Source organism: Ruditapes philippinarum, unplaced genomic scaffold (assembly GCF_026571515.1).
Source record: "Ruditapes philippinarum isolate M1 unplaced genomic scaffold, ASM2657151v2 ctg1133_1_1_1_1, whole genome shotgun sequence".
In the NCBI taxonomy this organism is placed as follows: Eukaryota; Metazoa; Mollusca; class Bivalvia; order Venerida; family Veneridae; genus Ruditapes; species Ruditapes philippinarum.
The window spans coordinates 213,773-230,248 of NW_026855123.1; the positions used below are offsets into that span (position 1 = coordinate 213,773).

The following is a 16,476-nucleotide window of genomic DNA, read 5'->3' on the forward strand; positions in this document are numbered from 1 at the left end:
TCTCTTATAGTTTTAGAGTTATGCCCCGGACAAGATTTTTCTATAAGGGGAGATAATTCAAAAACCGGGCAAAATAGAGTTATGGTTCTTTGACACTGCACTCCCCCTCGATGCCCTCTACCACTGTATGAAGTTTCAACAAATTATCTCCAAGGGTTTTCAAGTTATGCTCCGGACAAAGTTCAAAGTATTAAAATTAACAAAGGGCAATAACTCCAAAATTAGGATGAAAAGAGTTATTGTTCTTATGCACTGCACATCTACCCATTGAGATCTATTCACCTACAAAGTTTCATGTTGATATCTCTTATAGTTTTAGAGTTATGCCCCGGACAAGATTTTTCTATAAGGGGAGATAATTCAAAAACCGGGCAAAATAGAGTTATGGTTCTTTGACACTGCACTCCCCCTTGATGCCCTCTACCACTGTATGAAGTTTCAACAAATTATCTCCAAGGGTTTTCAAGTTATGCTCCGGACAAGACAACGGACGGACAGACGGACAAGGCGCCGACTATATGCTCCCCCAAAATTTTTCGGGGAGCATAAAAACAGTAAGTATAGTTAAATCTATAATTATCATGTGAGCGGACAACCGCGAACCCTACAAGTTTAAAAGAGATAAAAATCTTTCCAAAGTAAAAAAAAAACAACAAAAAACTTGCCGTAAAAAAATACTTACAATTTCTCATACTGAGCTTGGAGATCTTGATACTGAGCCGCGTCGGTCGAAACACTGCCAGCCTTCGTCGAGACCGTCCTCTGACTGCCTCGTGTCTCTAACGCGTCAGCCGTTACCCCTGATTTCTCCCGCATTATAGTTCGTTGAGTTGCGTCCCTTGACATTCCCATCATTAATGAGGAAACCACTGGACCCTGAATAGTAGTGATGGAAATCGGATGAAATGTGTCCCAATCGATCATCGGTTAAGTCGGATGAGACATAATCGATAACTTTTTGAATAAAGTCGCGTTAAAAAGAAATAGGGAAGTATCATTTCTTCCCAATCTTCCCAAGGCACTTGATAACATTCAGTAGCATGAACTTCATTTTCCACTTTTCAACATAGTTTTAACCTTATATAGTCATAATTTTACGAAATAGATTTTATTTTTCAATGGATGTCAAATAATAACATTCAAATCACATTATATTACTATTGATTACATTCACGTATTGATCCTATTCAACTCCAAATTGTCTCTGCGATGATTTTTTGCGATCGGTGAGGTGTTCTTTAAAGAAAATTAACGTCAGAATTAATTCCCTTTGATACTTTACTGCAGTAAGCATTTTCGACGACGTCGCGGAACAATTTTTTTGTAAATCGATTGTTGTCGCTTTACATAACAGTAAATGATTATCGGCGACTTGCGACAATCGGAACATCACTACTGAATAGTATAAAACATTTACCATAACAAGTAATACATGGGCAAAAACTCGCCACATTTCAAATGCATTGCCAAGGACTCATACTTTCAAATCTGAATTTCAGCATTTTTCTTTTGTTGCTGTTGAGTTTTTTGTCGCACCAACACAGTACAGTGATTATCCAGCTTTACAGGTAGAGGGAGACCTCAGGTGTCTTTCTGTGAAATATTTCAGGCACAATCGGCACCTGAGTAGAACCACCAACATTATGGTAATTTCCTCATAGCATTCAATGGATGGTATAAAAAAGTTGTGAAGTGAGAAGATCTTTTATACTATAAAAAAGGTAACATAAAATAATGTATTATTATAGGACAAAACTTTAGGACATACTTTTCCTTCAAATTTGACAACCAGTGCTAAGAACAAAAATGATATTAATAGTGATGGTTTCTATATTATATAAAGATCCTCAAAGCTTTTCACTATGATTGTGTCAGCATCATGTAAGTAATACATACCCTGTCATTTTGTAGCACGCTGTTGATAACTTGAGAAACCTCATTTAATACTGAAAAAGAACAATCCCATAAATATTTTGCATAGATTATCGATGAAATAACAGTATAATAAATTTAACATTTAAATATTTGACAAGGCATTGATTGCCAAGTCTGGGCTGGGCAGGCAAATATTTCAAGGGAGGCATAAATTCCACTTTAGGCATAACAGTCATAAACTTATTTTTAATTTCAATATTCATATATTTTAACCCAGGCCACACAAGACCACAAAAGTTATCCCTATATGTTGCTCCTACTCTGTAGCAGTTGACACAAAAAAGACCGTATAACTTGTCAAATCTCGTTATTACTAATTAATACTGAACAGATTAAAATGATAATTGATTCATAATTTTGCAGCAGCCTTGTATATAGATAATATATTCATCATAAATGTCCAATGAAAAATGAACGTTACAAACTTCCAGTTATATAATTATGTTTAGCTATATATATACACTGTTATAAACCGGAACATACATGTATATACATACCATAATAGATATTTTCTGTCATGTTGGAGATTTGCGGCACAACTTTATCGTCCTTATTGAACTGTAAAATATCTAAATCTGTCAGAATCTGGCTGGCAGACATTTGATCTGAAAACAGATGGAATGAAATATAAAATAAAATAATGATTCATCTGTAAAATTATCCATGGAAACCTAATCTTATCACCCTAAATTTGTAAATAGACTTGACCTGCTGTGAATATGGAATGGTCCATTTATAATTTGAAGGGTGAGCAATCATTTACTGCCATTCAATCTTGTCAGACTGCACGGACAAATGACTGAATTGAGATCAAGGGCCATTTCTATTGTTTTTTTTGTTTGTTTAATAAAGGGCCATTGGCCTCTTCCTCTATTGTTATGGAATGAACTCTATTGTTCTCTTTTATTCTGTTTACAGTTAGATAGACCCTTATCCCTATTCAGTAGTGCGAATATTCCGAATATTTCGACTTTGGCATCAAAATAGTAATATAAAGTTATCTTATAATCTATACAAAATTATTTCAGTTCCATTGTGTTGGAAGGTATAATCTTATTGAAACAATCTTAAATCCATTACTAGAACCCACAAGTACTAAGCAATGAACGTAAAGTTTCTTGCTCAAGGCAACATTATGGCCCTGACTGGGTCCGAACCCATGAAACCAGGATTCCTTAGATAATTAGTCAGTAGTGATTAAAATTAAGTTGCCAACAGTAAAGAGCCTGATCAAATAAAATGTAGGCTGTCCAGGCTCGATACTAATTGTCACAGTCATGTCACGTCCCCTAGTTATCAAATGGTGACACATCATAATTGTCACAATAAGAATTTAACTTACCTTTATCAACCAGCACTCTGCTCATTGCCTCCTTAAAGTTATGGATTCCCGTATATGCTCTTAAATATTCACTAACTAGTGGATGTTCTGATAAATTGGTTGATTTTCTAAAATACAAGAAAACACATCATCAAACTCATGTTTAATATCAATTTATTAAAGCTACAATAATTGAAGCAATATTTCCATTAAAATGTAACAAAAGATGGAAAATAATTTTGCACATGGACACAGTATAAAATTTTGTTTGGCAAAGGCATACAAAAAGGAAATACAATGTTCAATACTGTTGAAAAAGAGCATGAAATACTAAATGTTCTTAACATAGACACACAATGAGTAAATGGCATGCTCAATGTCTTTTGCATAGACAAGCAAAGAACTTATCTAATGCTCAAAGTTCTTGGCATACTAAGTAAACACACAATGTGGTCATGCATGATTGATATTCTTGGCATAAACAGATAAAGCTGTAATAAAATAATCAAAATTCTTGGCGTAAACATATAGAGGTACTGTAATTCTTATCACAATAATGTTCTTAGCATAAACATACAAAGAAGTAATGCAATGCAATGCCTGCAACAATGTCATATTATAGAAATATATTATAGGCATAAATGTACAAAATGTTACAATAAGTTACCTAGAAGCTACACTGATTTTCCTGTTGACCTCTTGTTTACTAGGGGGTGGAGACGTACCAGCATCTAGTGTGTCTTCCCTCATAAATACCTCCTCTGTAATAATGAATAAATCATATTAGGTATAAAGAAACTTGAAATTGATGTACATATAATTGATTAACACAAGAACGTGTTGAACCGGGTGATGCTCCCCAAGAAGGTTCTGGACACAGGAAAGTATAAAAAAAATGAACAAAGTGCAAAAACTCCAAAATTAGGCAAGGCGGAGTTATGTTTTTTTGCACTGCACTTCTATTCAATGAGATCTATCTATCTATAAAGTTTCCTGATGATATCAGAGTTAGACCAGGCCTTGTTTAGGTTCTTTAAGCATTGCAGTTCTATCAAATTATATCTAGCTACACTTCCACCCAATGAGACCTATCCATCTACAAAGTTTCATGTTGATATCTCTTATAATTTTAGAGTAATGTCCCGGACAAAGTTCAAAGTGTCAAAATGAACAAAGGGCAATAACTCCAAAAGTAGGCAAGACAGTGTTACAGCTCTTGTGCACTGCAAACCTACTTAATGAGATCTATCTACCTACAAAGTTTCATGTTGCTACCTCTTATAGTAATAGAGTTATGTCCTGGACAAAGTTCAAAGTGTAAAAATAAACAATGGGGGATAATTCAAAAATTAGGCATGGCAGAGTTACGGTTCTTGTGCACTGCACACCTACTTAATGAGATCTTTCTACCTACAAAGTTTCATGTTGATACCACTTATAGTTTTAGAGTTATGTCCTGGACAAAGTTCAAAGTGTAAAATAAACAAAGGGGGATAATTCAAAAATTAGGCAAGGCAGAGTTACGGTTCTTGTGCACTGCACACCTACTCAATCAGATCTATCTACCTACAAAGTTTCATGTTGATACCTCTTATACATTTAGAGTTATGTCCCAGACGAAGTTCAAAGTGTAAAAATAAACAATGGGGGATAATTCAAAAAATAGGCAATGCAGAGTTACGGTTCTTGTTCACTGCACACCTACTCAATGAGATCTATCTACCTACAAAGTTTCATGTTGATACCTATCATAGTTTTAGAGTTATGTCCTGAACAAAGTTCAAAGTGTAAAAATAAACAAAGGGGGATAATTCAAAAATTAGGCATGGCAGAGTTACGGTTCTTGTTCAATGCACACCTACCCAATGAGATCTATCTACCTACAAAGTTTCATGTTGATACCTCTTATACATTTAGAGTTATGTCCCAGACAAAGTTCAAAGTGTAAAAATAAACAAATGGGGATAATTCAAAAATTAGGCAAGGCAGAGTTACGGTTCTTGTGCACTGCACACCTACTCAATGAGATCTATCTACCTACAAAGTTTCATGTTGATACCTCTTGTTGTTACAAAGTTATGTCCTGGACAAGAAAAGGGGACGGAGGGACAGAAAGACGGACGGACGGACAAGGTGGTGACCAAAATTTAATGCTCTCCCAAAATTTTTCAGAGAGCATAAAAATTGATGTTCTTGCATTTTAGACTTGTTTTTCCACAAGGGTTTTTTCCAATCTGGCAATAATTGATGTACATCTTCTAGCATTTTAGACTGATGTTTCATTAAGATTTTTACCAATGCCACAAATTTCATTGGTAATTGATGTACTACTTGCATTTTAGACTGGGATTTCCATAGGATTTTACACATGCAAGAAATTTCATCTTGCATTGGGTTAGCCACTTGAATTGCATGCTTTAAAGTGATAATTTTTGGAAGCATTTTTAATGAAACTGTATAGGATGATGTCATTTTACTGTTATGAACTTGTAAATTTATATCCTACTGTAAGAAAATAATAGCAGAAGAGCAGGCATTAATTTCTATGAAAAATTAATGTTTTAAGGTAAATTTTTTTAAAATATTGCTAGAATATGTAAGAAAAAATATCTGGCATGCATTCAGATCTGAGTTGAGCATGGACCTCTAAATCCCGCAGCACGTGTCCAACCACTGGACCACTTGTCACCTTCATGCAGAAACTAGTTAACTCCCATTAAATTATATAAGGAGTTACTGCACTAAGGTGACACACTGTTCCCCATATTGATGGAAATGTAAACATTTGTTTTCTCACCTTTTAAATCATCAGGTATAGGCAGGTCATCATCATCTTCTATGATTAATTCATCATCTATAGATTTATGAGGTGGTAACGAAATAACCGGAGATTTTGTACGTCTATCCTCAACAGCCTGTCGCGTCTCGTCCAAGCGAGATTTAAACTGACTACGAAGTGATGCCCGGCTCTTAGCAGACGACTGTCTTACCTCATCCTCGGTGTTGCCGGAGACCGGCTCATACTCAATCTGGGCCAGCTATTAATAGAATAATAGAATGTAAAAAAAAAATAATCTGTAAAATGTTGCTATGGTTTCAATATTAAATTTATTTTACCATTTTTTAATAATAATTTTCTTCATCTAATGAATATAGTATCTTATTCCCATGACTCTTTCAGTTAGTAGTATATTAGTAACTTAGCAAAATAAATCTACAAAACTATTTAACATAGTCACGTACTGGACATATGAAAATGTTCAAGAACGTATTTAAAGCAAGACTGACATATAAAAAATAATCGTCCATTTTAATACTTCACTGTTTCTTAAAACGATAAAAATCTTAAAACAAGAAAACATATTTAAATAGCTGACCAAACGTATGAAAAATATCATGATATTATAATGTTTTTTTTTAAATTCCATAAGATTTCAATAAAAAAAAATTAAATTTTTTTAAGACTTAAAATTTTAAGTGACACAACTTGGATATAAAGGGGAACAAAGCACAAGTGAATGAACAAAAAAAACAAAATGGTGCATTTACGGAAACATAACAACATGGTGCTGGGGAATAACAGAACATTTGAAAGTGTAAACTAAAGTTTGTCTATTATAACATAACTGTAGAAAATCATGAACCTTCTAATACAACTGAAAATAAGAATAGAATTTAAATGCAGAGTTATCATCTAGCACTAAACAAAAATGTATACAAAACAAGATAAACATCATGTTACAACATAAATGTCATGTTACAATAAATTATGTTATAACATAAATATCATGTCACTACATAAACTTTCATGTCACAACATGAACATCATGTCACAACATAAACTTAATGTCACAATACAAATATTATGTCATGACACAAATTTCATGTGGCAATTTAATGTCATGTCTCAACATAAAATTTGTTACAACACAAAATGTCATGTCACAATATAAACATCATATCACAACAAAAACTTCATACCATAACATTAATGTCTGTCTTGTCACATGACAATGTCATGTCACCACATGAACATCATGTTGTAATATAATGTCATGTCACAACATAAAGCCATGTCACAACAAAAACCTTATGTGACAACATAAACCTCTCTCGGATAACTGTTTTAGAGGAAACACAGCCGAGTCTTAATTGTGACCCATCTAAACAGTTATCTGGAAAATAATAAGATGAGCATCTTATATACAATACACCAGAAGTTAACATAATTTACGAGGATAAATAAAATAATAATAAGGTATTCATCACATGACCTGCTTTTTGCTTTTATGTAATAATATTTTACAATATTTAAACTTCACATTATTTAGATTTAACAGATAAACCACTGTGTTTGTTTCCTTAAAAGTTAAGAAAAGGTAAAAAAAGCACTTTTTCTATTTACTCAAAATACTTTTTCAGCATAAGGGCAGAAGGGCAAACTGATATCTACATGCATTTTTAAGAGGCATAAATAGAAAATTAACTTATCATAAGACATAAAAGTTGGTACAAGTATCAGATCATGTGATAAAATGAATCCTATATTTATTTTCATTTCATATTAACATTTTTTTAATGTTATTCTTTGTTAATTGTTAGCGAGTAAGGTAGCTGGATAGCTTCTCGCAAGAAAGAATTCAAAGTTCCTGGTTAGATTGGAACACACAGCTGTGAGGGGCAAATGGGGCAAATGATCTTAACCACTCGACCACGGACACCCCATAAGAGAGGCTTCTTTCATAACACTCTTTCTACACAAAGTTTTAGTAAAGTTAATATGAAATAAAAACTCATATCAGACCCTAAATATGTAAGACTGCAATTAAAATGAACTGTTAAATGCTCGAGCAAAATTTCAAATATTGTATCAAAAGGTTTCTTTCAGAATTGATCATAATTATCTATCTCTTTGAAGACCACCTATAGAGTTGATATTAATTATGAAAACATGCTTGAAGCCAGAGTGAGGTAAGTGCATCATGCCCCGGAACCCCTCTAAGATTCGGATATCAATTTTACATTGTTTTTTTGAGAAAATCACAGACAATCAATTTTGACTTGTGACCCCTCTAGAAAACTAGTAAAATGTCAAACACAACTGACTTAATGTCTGAAACTTTGCATTCCCCACTAAAAAAAGTCCTGAATTGACAACTGAATAATTCTTTTTTGCTACTTAATGTTATATAATTTGACAGTTCATTTTAATCTAGTTCAACATCTAAACAAAGGAAAAATATATAAGCATGAACATAACATAATACAGCGATATAATACAAAGGAGGGGGAGGAGTCTGTTGCCCATGTGATTATGATAATTACCAAATCATCTGTCTGTGTCTCTTTATGGAAATGAGGAGGCGGAGTTTTAGGCAAAGTAGGAGGAGAATCACAAATTCTGGGTTGTACAGAAGAGATTGACACAGGGCGCTGCACATCTGACACCATAGTGCCAGGAGTGGCAGTAGTCCTTGGAGATCTATTTATAGCAACAGGAGATGCTCTATTTATAGTTTCAGGAGAGACTCGACCAAAAGTAGATGGAGATTTAGGGTGCTGAAGTTCAGTGTGGGCAGAGCTTTTAGATTTAGCAGAAAGCCTGGGTTGAATACGAGAGGCGGGGCTAGATGTAGAAAGGGAGGAGTATTTAGCAGTAGTCTCCTCTTGAACCGCCTCCTTGTCTGACTCCGGCTGAAATATTCAATGCAGTCATAAAGCTATTACATCAAAATTAAAACCATGTGAGGATTTATCTGAAAAATAATATTAAGCATTCAAACATAAATACATAAACATACAATATGTAATATACTGAGTAACATGTTTTGTTAAATTCCACATTCTTATAATCTTCAATGAAAATTACCAAGTCTGTGAGAAGCATGTAAATTTTTATTATTAAATTTGTATTTAAAAAGGGCTATTTCATATGGTTTTATAACTAAGCAATTTAAGTTTTCTTCCAAACATTTTCCTTTCATATTCCTAATGAATTTATTAGCATTAACCTTCTACCAATAAATATAATATTTCTATGTATTGAAAAAAAAAACAACAACAAAGTTTCGAAATTGAGTTAAACATTTAGGGGTGAATAAAAAAATACCAGGGTATAATTGGAAATAATAAGCTAGAAAGCATTGTTACTTATTTCTAATCTTAAAATGGCACTATGCTTTAGTCATAATTATTTCTATTATAAAGTCTGAAATTTATATTAAATTTCTAGCTCAATAACTAAATTCCTATTTTTAAAAAAACAACGAAAAAGGAAAAACAATTAAGCATTAAAGTAGGTCTCTAAACATCCTCCTCTATTTTTTACAAATATATAAAAGAAATGTCTGTTTCTGGCTTTGATAATACAAACATGCTCATGAAAGGTTTTAACTTTACCCCATCTTTTACTACAGTAAAAGTAAAATACTACCATATAAAATGTAGGCCGCGACTAATTAGTGTGCAGTCTTATGGGCCAGTAAATATGGTTGAAGTTGTTATCTTCAAACTTAGCCAAGTCTATTTATAGGTTAACCCCTGATTGCTGATCACCATTATGCAATCATGTTCCCAAAAACAGCCCTAAAATGTCCCTAATGACATTGAGGGCCTATTTTAGTTACTATATATAGAAATACAGGTATTGATAGAGAGTATTATCAGAATCATACATTTTTTCCACCCTATTTTTAACGGGCTTACAGAGGGTTCATACAAAGTGTTTGCTTTAAATCTTTTCCTATAATCATTCCTTTCAAAACAATATACAATATTGGGAATCATATTTTTTACACACCTCATTATGAAAAAGAAAATTTCTTGTCTTCACATTAGTCTACATTTTGAAGATGAACATTTTCAAGACTGAAAACAAAACACCTTGAATGACCCTCAACAACAATATAAAAATTCTTTCATTTTTTAAGCTAAAATTCTACTTTTGAAATGTACATAAAAGGTACATAAAAGGTACATAATGTTAGTAACATTTACAGTGAAACCTCTGCAAAGTAACACCCTTAATGGGCACTTTTTCTATTGGCCTATCATGGGCACACTTTCTATTGGCCTATTATAGGCACACTTTCTTATTGGCCTACAATGGGCACAAGTCTTTCAAATATTGATAAAAATCACTAGAAGTTTATCACTTGAATATTCTTATAAAATATTCCTTGAAAAAAGTTTAAAAGAGTTTTATGTGACTTTGTATGAGCTTTTATATGATGAATTATATATAATATTGTGTTCAAGAACACTAAATTTATTATCTGCTTTTTAGATATGTAATACCGGATCATGTATCTCACACATTCCAATAATTAATTCCATATTCTTTCATGGTTTGTTATCATAATTGACACCAATTATTACTATAGACAATTATTTATGCCATTATAGACCAATTCACTTTAATTGGTGGAAAAACTGTTAAGTTGTTGTTAAAGAGGCTTTGCTCTATGGAGGTTAAAATTAATAGTGATGCATTAATTTTGGGCAGATTGGGAACTGTCCTTATATAGAGGTATTTGCTCTAGAGAAGGTCCCTCTACAGAGGTTCCACTGTATCTTTAGCCAATATTAGTAATTTTTCAACAAAAATAATGGTTATTTCCTAGAAAATCTAAATGACAAAGGTGTTATTTAACACATGTGAATAAAAAACCAAATTCAAGCAAATTCTCTTAAAATAAAACACTTTGTGAACGGCTCTCTGCAAAAAAGAAAAACAAAATGGTAAAACATCAACAATGGGTTTCATGCTGCCTAGTGGATAACTTTTAAAATACCTCTTCAGGCCAGATCTCCTTCACATCAAAATTTTGAAGGTCACTTTTTGTATTCATGGTTGTCATAGCAACATAATCATTTTTGAATTTCCGATTCGGGGGAAAAAGATTTTCTTTTGGCGTTTTTTCAGCTTGAGGATGCATTTTGTCCGTCTCACTTAAAATTGATTTGTCAGCAAATTCCGAGAACCCTACGCCATACTTATTTTTATTTGCAAATGAGGAAAGTCTGTTGCTAAGCGACCCTTTTCCAGGAGGTAAACTCTCACCTAGCATATAAGATGATGACCTTGACCTAGATTTAGCAAATCCTGCAAATGACCTTGACCTACATGGTTGACGTCTGCTTCTTATTGTTTCAGAATCTTTGTCTTCAAGGTTACAATTACTTCCTGTTATGGCGAATGATTCTAAATTATGAAAGTTAGCATCTTCATTCACTGAGGAAACTGGGTCAATTTGTTCGACAAGATTTTTCAAAATTTTTGGCTTGATTCCCGGCCTTCTCTTATGCTCAGCCTCAATTTCAAAGGTTAAAACTTTCGACACACATTCAAATTTGGTAACCTTAGCTATATCTGGTACAGTCGGTAACTGGGCTAAATGGTTTGAAAAAGTTTCAATTTTCTCAGGAGTTTGTACTATCTCCTCTTTTATATCTATATTTTGTGGGCTTAAATCTGATTGGTCGGTTTGAATTTCTGATACAGAGCTGGCATTATTTTCTAGTGATAAGAGAGAATTAGTTTCATTGTCTGTCACAGAGACATTGCTTGAAGACTGCTGCGTCTGTAAGAAAATGTAAATGAAAATATAATAGAAATACATGTAATATCAATGGCATGGTGCAAAAGGGTTGTAACTCATATGAAATAAAGAAGGAGTTATATGGCCTTTTCACACCAAGCTGTCGGTATGGCCTTATTTAGTCATAAAAAACATACTCATTATTTGCTGCAATGTTACAATGTCATTAAATGCAACTTTCAAAGAAAATTATGAATTAATCCTTATTGTTATTGATATCTATTGTTCCAGTTTCTGTAACAAAGTGGTTAATATTGGTTAATATTCGGATATCAGAAAATAATGGTTTTTCCAAACTAATTTCCCGGTACAAACAAACTTTTACCATTCTTGCTTCAGGATGCATTACTATTCTCACTAGATTAGTTAACCTGTTTGTGCTTTTTTAAGGGTTGTAGCTGTTATAGTTTGTTTGTACCCCAGATTAGCTGGAAAAACCCAAAGTTCTAATGTCTACTGAAAAAGAACGACAAGTTAATCATCATTATAAATAACAGCATGTGGCACACTGGTAAACATGTTAATTATTATAAGGTTTTAACATGATAAAGTTGTCCAGGAGTTAAACAAGTAATTCGGCTTTTTGGTGGGGTATCAGGGACAAACATTCTCTTGGGAAACACAATCTCTAACCTTCTTCGATGACGATTTCGACTTTTCAGACGTTATTGATGAAGCCTTCAACACAAGTTTTGCATTATCATTCAATTTATCAATGGCTGCCTTTAGTTCTGCTGGATGAACTTGGTGATCTTCCTCACCAAACAGCATTTGCTGCATAGTGACTGGCAGGGACTTCTTTTTTGGTGATATTACTACGCTTATAGGTGACGCAATTATTTCTTTAGTTGGTATATCGACTGGTGTTATTTTCCTTAATTTAGATTTCTTTTCCTGACTGACTTCCTGTTGAACTTCTTTTACTGGTTTCTTTTCTACAAAAGGCGAGAAAGGATCATGAGGAGAGAGCCTACGCCACTCAGATGATGTCAAGGTCCTTGGGAGGCTTGCAGAAAAAGAGTCCCTTCGGGACGAGAGGTAGTCAGCCATTCCAGATCCACTGTGCAAAACTTCTCTATCCAACTCAGCAACCTTGTCTTCAGTTTTTACTTCTTTTACATCACTTGTAAATAGCTTTGTGTCTTTCTTCTGCACCGGGGGTAGGCTTTTAAATGGTATCTCGTTTTTTTGTGCTTTTGAGTATTTTGGTTTCTTTTGTTTGACCAATTTGAATTCCATGTCTTTGTCAGGCTGTTAATGAAAAGATATTTAATGGTGTCTTGTAAAAGAAGTTACCAGATTATAATGATCCTAATGTTCTTGGTCTTCTAATGTATTTTTTGTTTGTTTTTTGTTGTTGTTTTTTTATTTTTTTTATAAATTTTATTAATTTTTCTTGAGTAAAAAGAATAATTACCTATTTCAAAACTTGATTAAAATAGATAACTAAAATACGATAAATTAACATATCTTTTTTACAGATTGGATTTGATATAAATAAATTATGAAAACATACAAGCTTGTTATTACAATGTGTTAGATCAAACAAAATTAATAAAACTTCAGTATGTTTTGGAATGCTTATTTATAAAACATTTAGTTGCAAACTGTTATTTATTTATTTTATTTTATTTTTTATTTTATTTTTTTTTTTTTTTTGGGGGGGGGGGGGGGGGACTTTTTAGTCACACTGTCACTGTTAAGGTCATATGGCAACTTTCCCTAGGTTGAGAGGCAAGACACCCAAACCATAACTCGTTTCTGATTCCATAATATTGTTACATTAAAGCAAACATTTTTTGTTTAGAGTGAACAGAACAGGTTGTTTCATTTTGTGAAATTAGGTTTAATCAAACTAAATGGGGGAACTTTTCATAAAATGACCTTAACTTCTGGAGCTTCCTCTTCTACCTTCTCTCGACTGACCTTTAACCTTGACACCGCTGACCCCTTTACTGACCTATGACCTGATATAGCCGAGATTGCTCGTGAGCCAACTTTAGAAAAGCTGTCAAAAACACTATCGGGCAAGACACCTAGTTCTACAGATTCCTGGGCAATTTGACTGGCCAGTGATAGAATTGTCACTGTCCTCTCAAGCTGCACATCCCTGAGAGCTTGTTCTCTAGACAAGCTTCTGATCGCTGATCTCAGTGACTCAAGCGTCTTCTGCTGTTCTATATTTAGATTGTCTTCTGCCATCATTGTTTTCAAATTATTCAAAGCTTCTGACTGACTTGGAGGTAAGACCATGGCTTCACCTTCATCCATGTCAGTATCAGTGCTCATTGAATCAATACTGGCTTCACTCTGCAAGCTTCTGAGCCGCGATGTTCTGGGTGTCCTGAAAGCTTCTTTTGGAGGAGAAACAGGCTTCTGCTCATCTAGATTTATCTTAGGCTGGGTTGCAGATTTTTTCTCCCTGGAAGTGACTGGTTTACTCTCAAAATCCTCTTCAACGATTTCAAACTGATGAGACTAAATTCAAATTATATGAATAATTCTGACATGAAATTTAAGCCACAATTAACCCTAAAATACAAAATTACAATAAACATTTTGAACTATATTCTTAAACAGCTGCAAAAAATGAATAAATAAAATTCATACTCATTACCCTTCCTGACTTAGACAACTAAAGAATGTCCAAATACAATACAAGCTTACCTAACTAAATGCATGCTTGACAGATTTGAGAATTAACAGTAAAATAGTCCAGTTATATCAACACAACAGTGTTTACACAAATTTTTTTATCCCTGGAGATGAAAATTAACTGTAGTTAACTTCCTGTTACATCTAATGCCATAATTATATATACCAGTAAATAACAATTTTAGTTATAAGGTGTACAGTTATACCGATATATAAAAATCTTGACAATCAATAAATCTATGTATGAATGAACAATTACCACAAGTTTTTCTCACTTTTACTTTTGTAACAGATTGTAGTCTTCAACTCAATATAAAACTTACATTACCTTGACCAACTTTTTTCCTTGATAATTCTTTAAAGGGACTCCACCAAGATTATCTTTTTTTGACAAGATGGGATTGAAAATCATTTTCAGATTTGTCCAGGTTTTTTTTAAAGCGTTTGATGTAGGTCTATCCCAATATCTTGTGAGCAAAATTTCAGCACATTTGCTAACTCAAAAAAATAGTCTGAGTCAATACCTTTATAATATTTTTTAATTATTTTCTCTTTCTTTTAAATGCCAGAGTTGATCTAATATTGTAAAAATTCCAACTTTTAGACTTAATTGGACCTCAGTGGAACCCCTTTCAGGCATATTATTGGATAAACATTATATTTATTATTTTAATAAATCATTTTTTTTTTGGAATAATCAAAATTATTTCAAATAACTAATTTCTTTTCTACCATAAAATGTAAATATAAAATCTTATCTAAAACAATTAATCTTTTCAATATTATCTTCATCACACTTATAATCTTAACTAAAGAGATTAAATTTTCATCCTATCTCTCCAAGCTCTTAATAATGCTAATACTGTAAAATGTAAATCAATTTTTTAAAATTTACACACTAATATATAACTGAATGTAAATAATCGTTATCAAAGTTCTTTTTCACAATTATGAATTTTAGATTCTTCTTCACTTTTATTATTATAAAATGTAATAAATAAAATACCAGAGAAACGTAAATTTATTCAAAAAAAGATTTTTTTGTGTTTTTCTTGTCAAGGTAAAAAATTGATTCCACTTTAAAGAATAAATAATGTATATGTTTATCATAAAAATGTGTACCTTCTGAGCATTGTCCGGTTCCACAGCAGGTGGCGCTGATATAGCTCCAGTCTGCCGCGCATTCTTACGAGCCTGTAACCGGAACACAATTTGTTGATATACTTATTTAAAATGCAGAATAGTTACAAACTAACAAACATGACTAGAAATATCAATAATGATAATATTTTGTTTGAGGTAATCAATTCAAATTTTACTGATTTTTAAAAAGAAAATCAACCCTTTTACCCTTTCAGGGCTGAATTTTTTAAAAGGATTTGACCAATTTTCAATTCCGGAACAGTCTATAATTACTTCTAGGGGTATTAGAAGCAATGGTCAGCCAACTGTATTGAGTTTCAGGTCAGACTGCACAGGTGCACAGTCAAACCTGGCTCTTTTTTTTTTTGCTTGGGTTTTTCTTTGCACCTACTATTGGGATTTATGTCACACCTTCATACTATATGTCATATGGCGACTTTCCAGCTTTACTGGTGGAGAAAGACCTCAGGTGTCCTTCCGTACATAATATTTCAGGCACAAACAAGCACCTGAGTAGAACCATCAACAGTCCATAAGCTAGCTGGATAGCTTTCTCATATGAAAGAATCTGAAGACACTTGCTTGGCTCAAACCTACAGTGGTGAGAGGCATGTGGTTTGTGGTCAATGACCTTAACCACTCAGCCACAGACTCTTTACTGGTGGTAAACACAATGCAGTTGAGTCAGGGTTAAAAACTTTGAATTTTAATACCTTTACATCATTACTCAAAGAAAACTAAACTTTAGTATATAAACTTTGAGGACATCTAGATTATAAATGATAAATTAAGTCAATTTTGTTTTAATTGTTATTTAAATGT

At 33.0% G+C, this 16,476-nt stretch overlaps 1 protein-coding gene across 1 annotated transcript in view; it reads right to left on the reverse strand.

The window, feature by feature from the left end:
• The window catches only part of LOC132742165 (myosin-6-like), a 159,160-nt gene that overhangs the window by 33,883 nt on the left and 108,801 nt on the right, over positions 1–16,476 (reverse strand). The window contains exons 24-31 of the mRNA XM_060730493.1: positions 15,634–15,705; positions 8,582–8,950; positions 6,054–6,294; positions 3,924–4,017; positions 3,278–3,384; positions 2,433–2,540; positions 1,897–1,946; positions 683–876 (exon numbers count right to left, since the gene is read on the reverse strand). Of these exons, the coding sequence (XP_060586476.1) occupies positions 683–876; positions 1,897–1,946; positions 2,433–2,540; positions 3,278–3,384; positions 3,924–4,017; positions 6,054–6,294; positions 8,582–8,950; positions 15,634–15,705 (1,235 nt within the window). The remainder of the gene's footprint in view (positions 1–682; positions 877–1,896; positions 1,947–2,432; positions 2,541–3,277; positions 3,385–3,923; positions 4,018–6,053; positions 6,295–8,581; positions 8,951–15,633; positions 15,706–16,476) is intronic.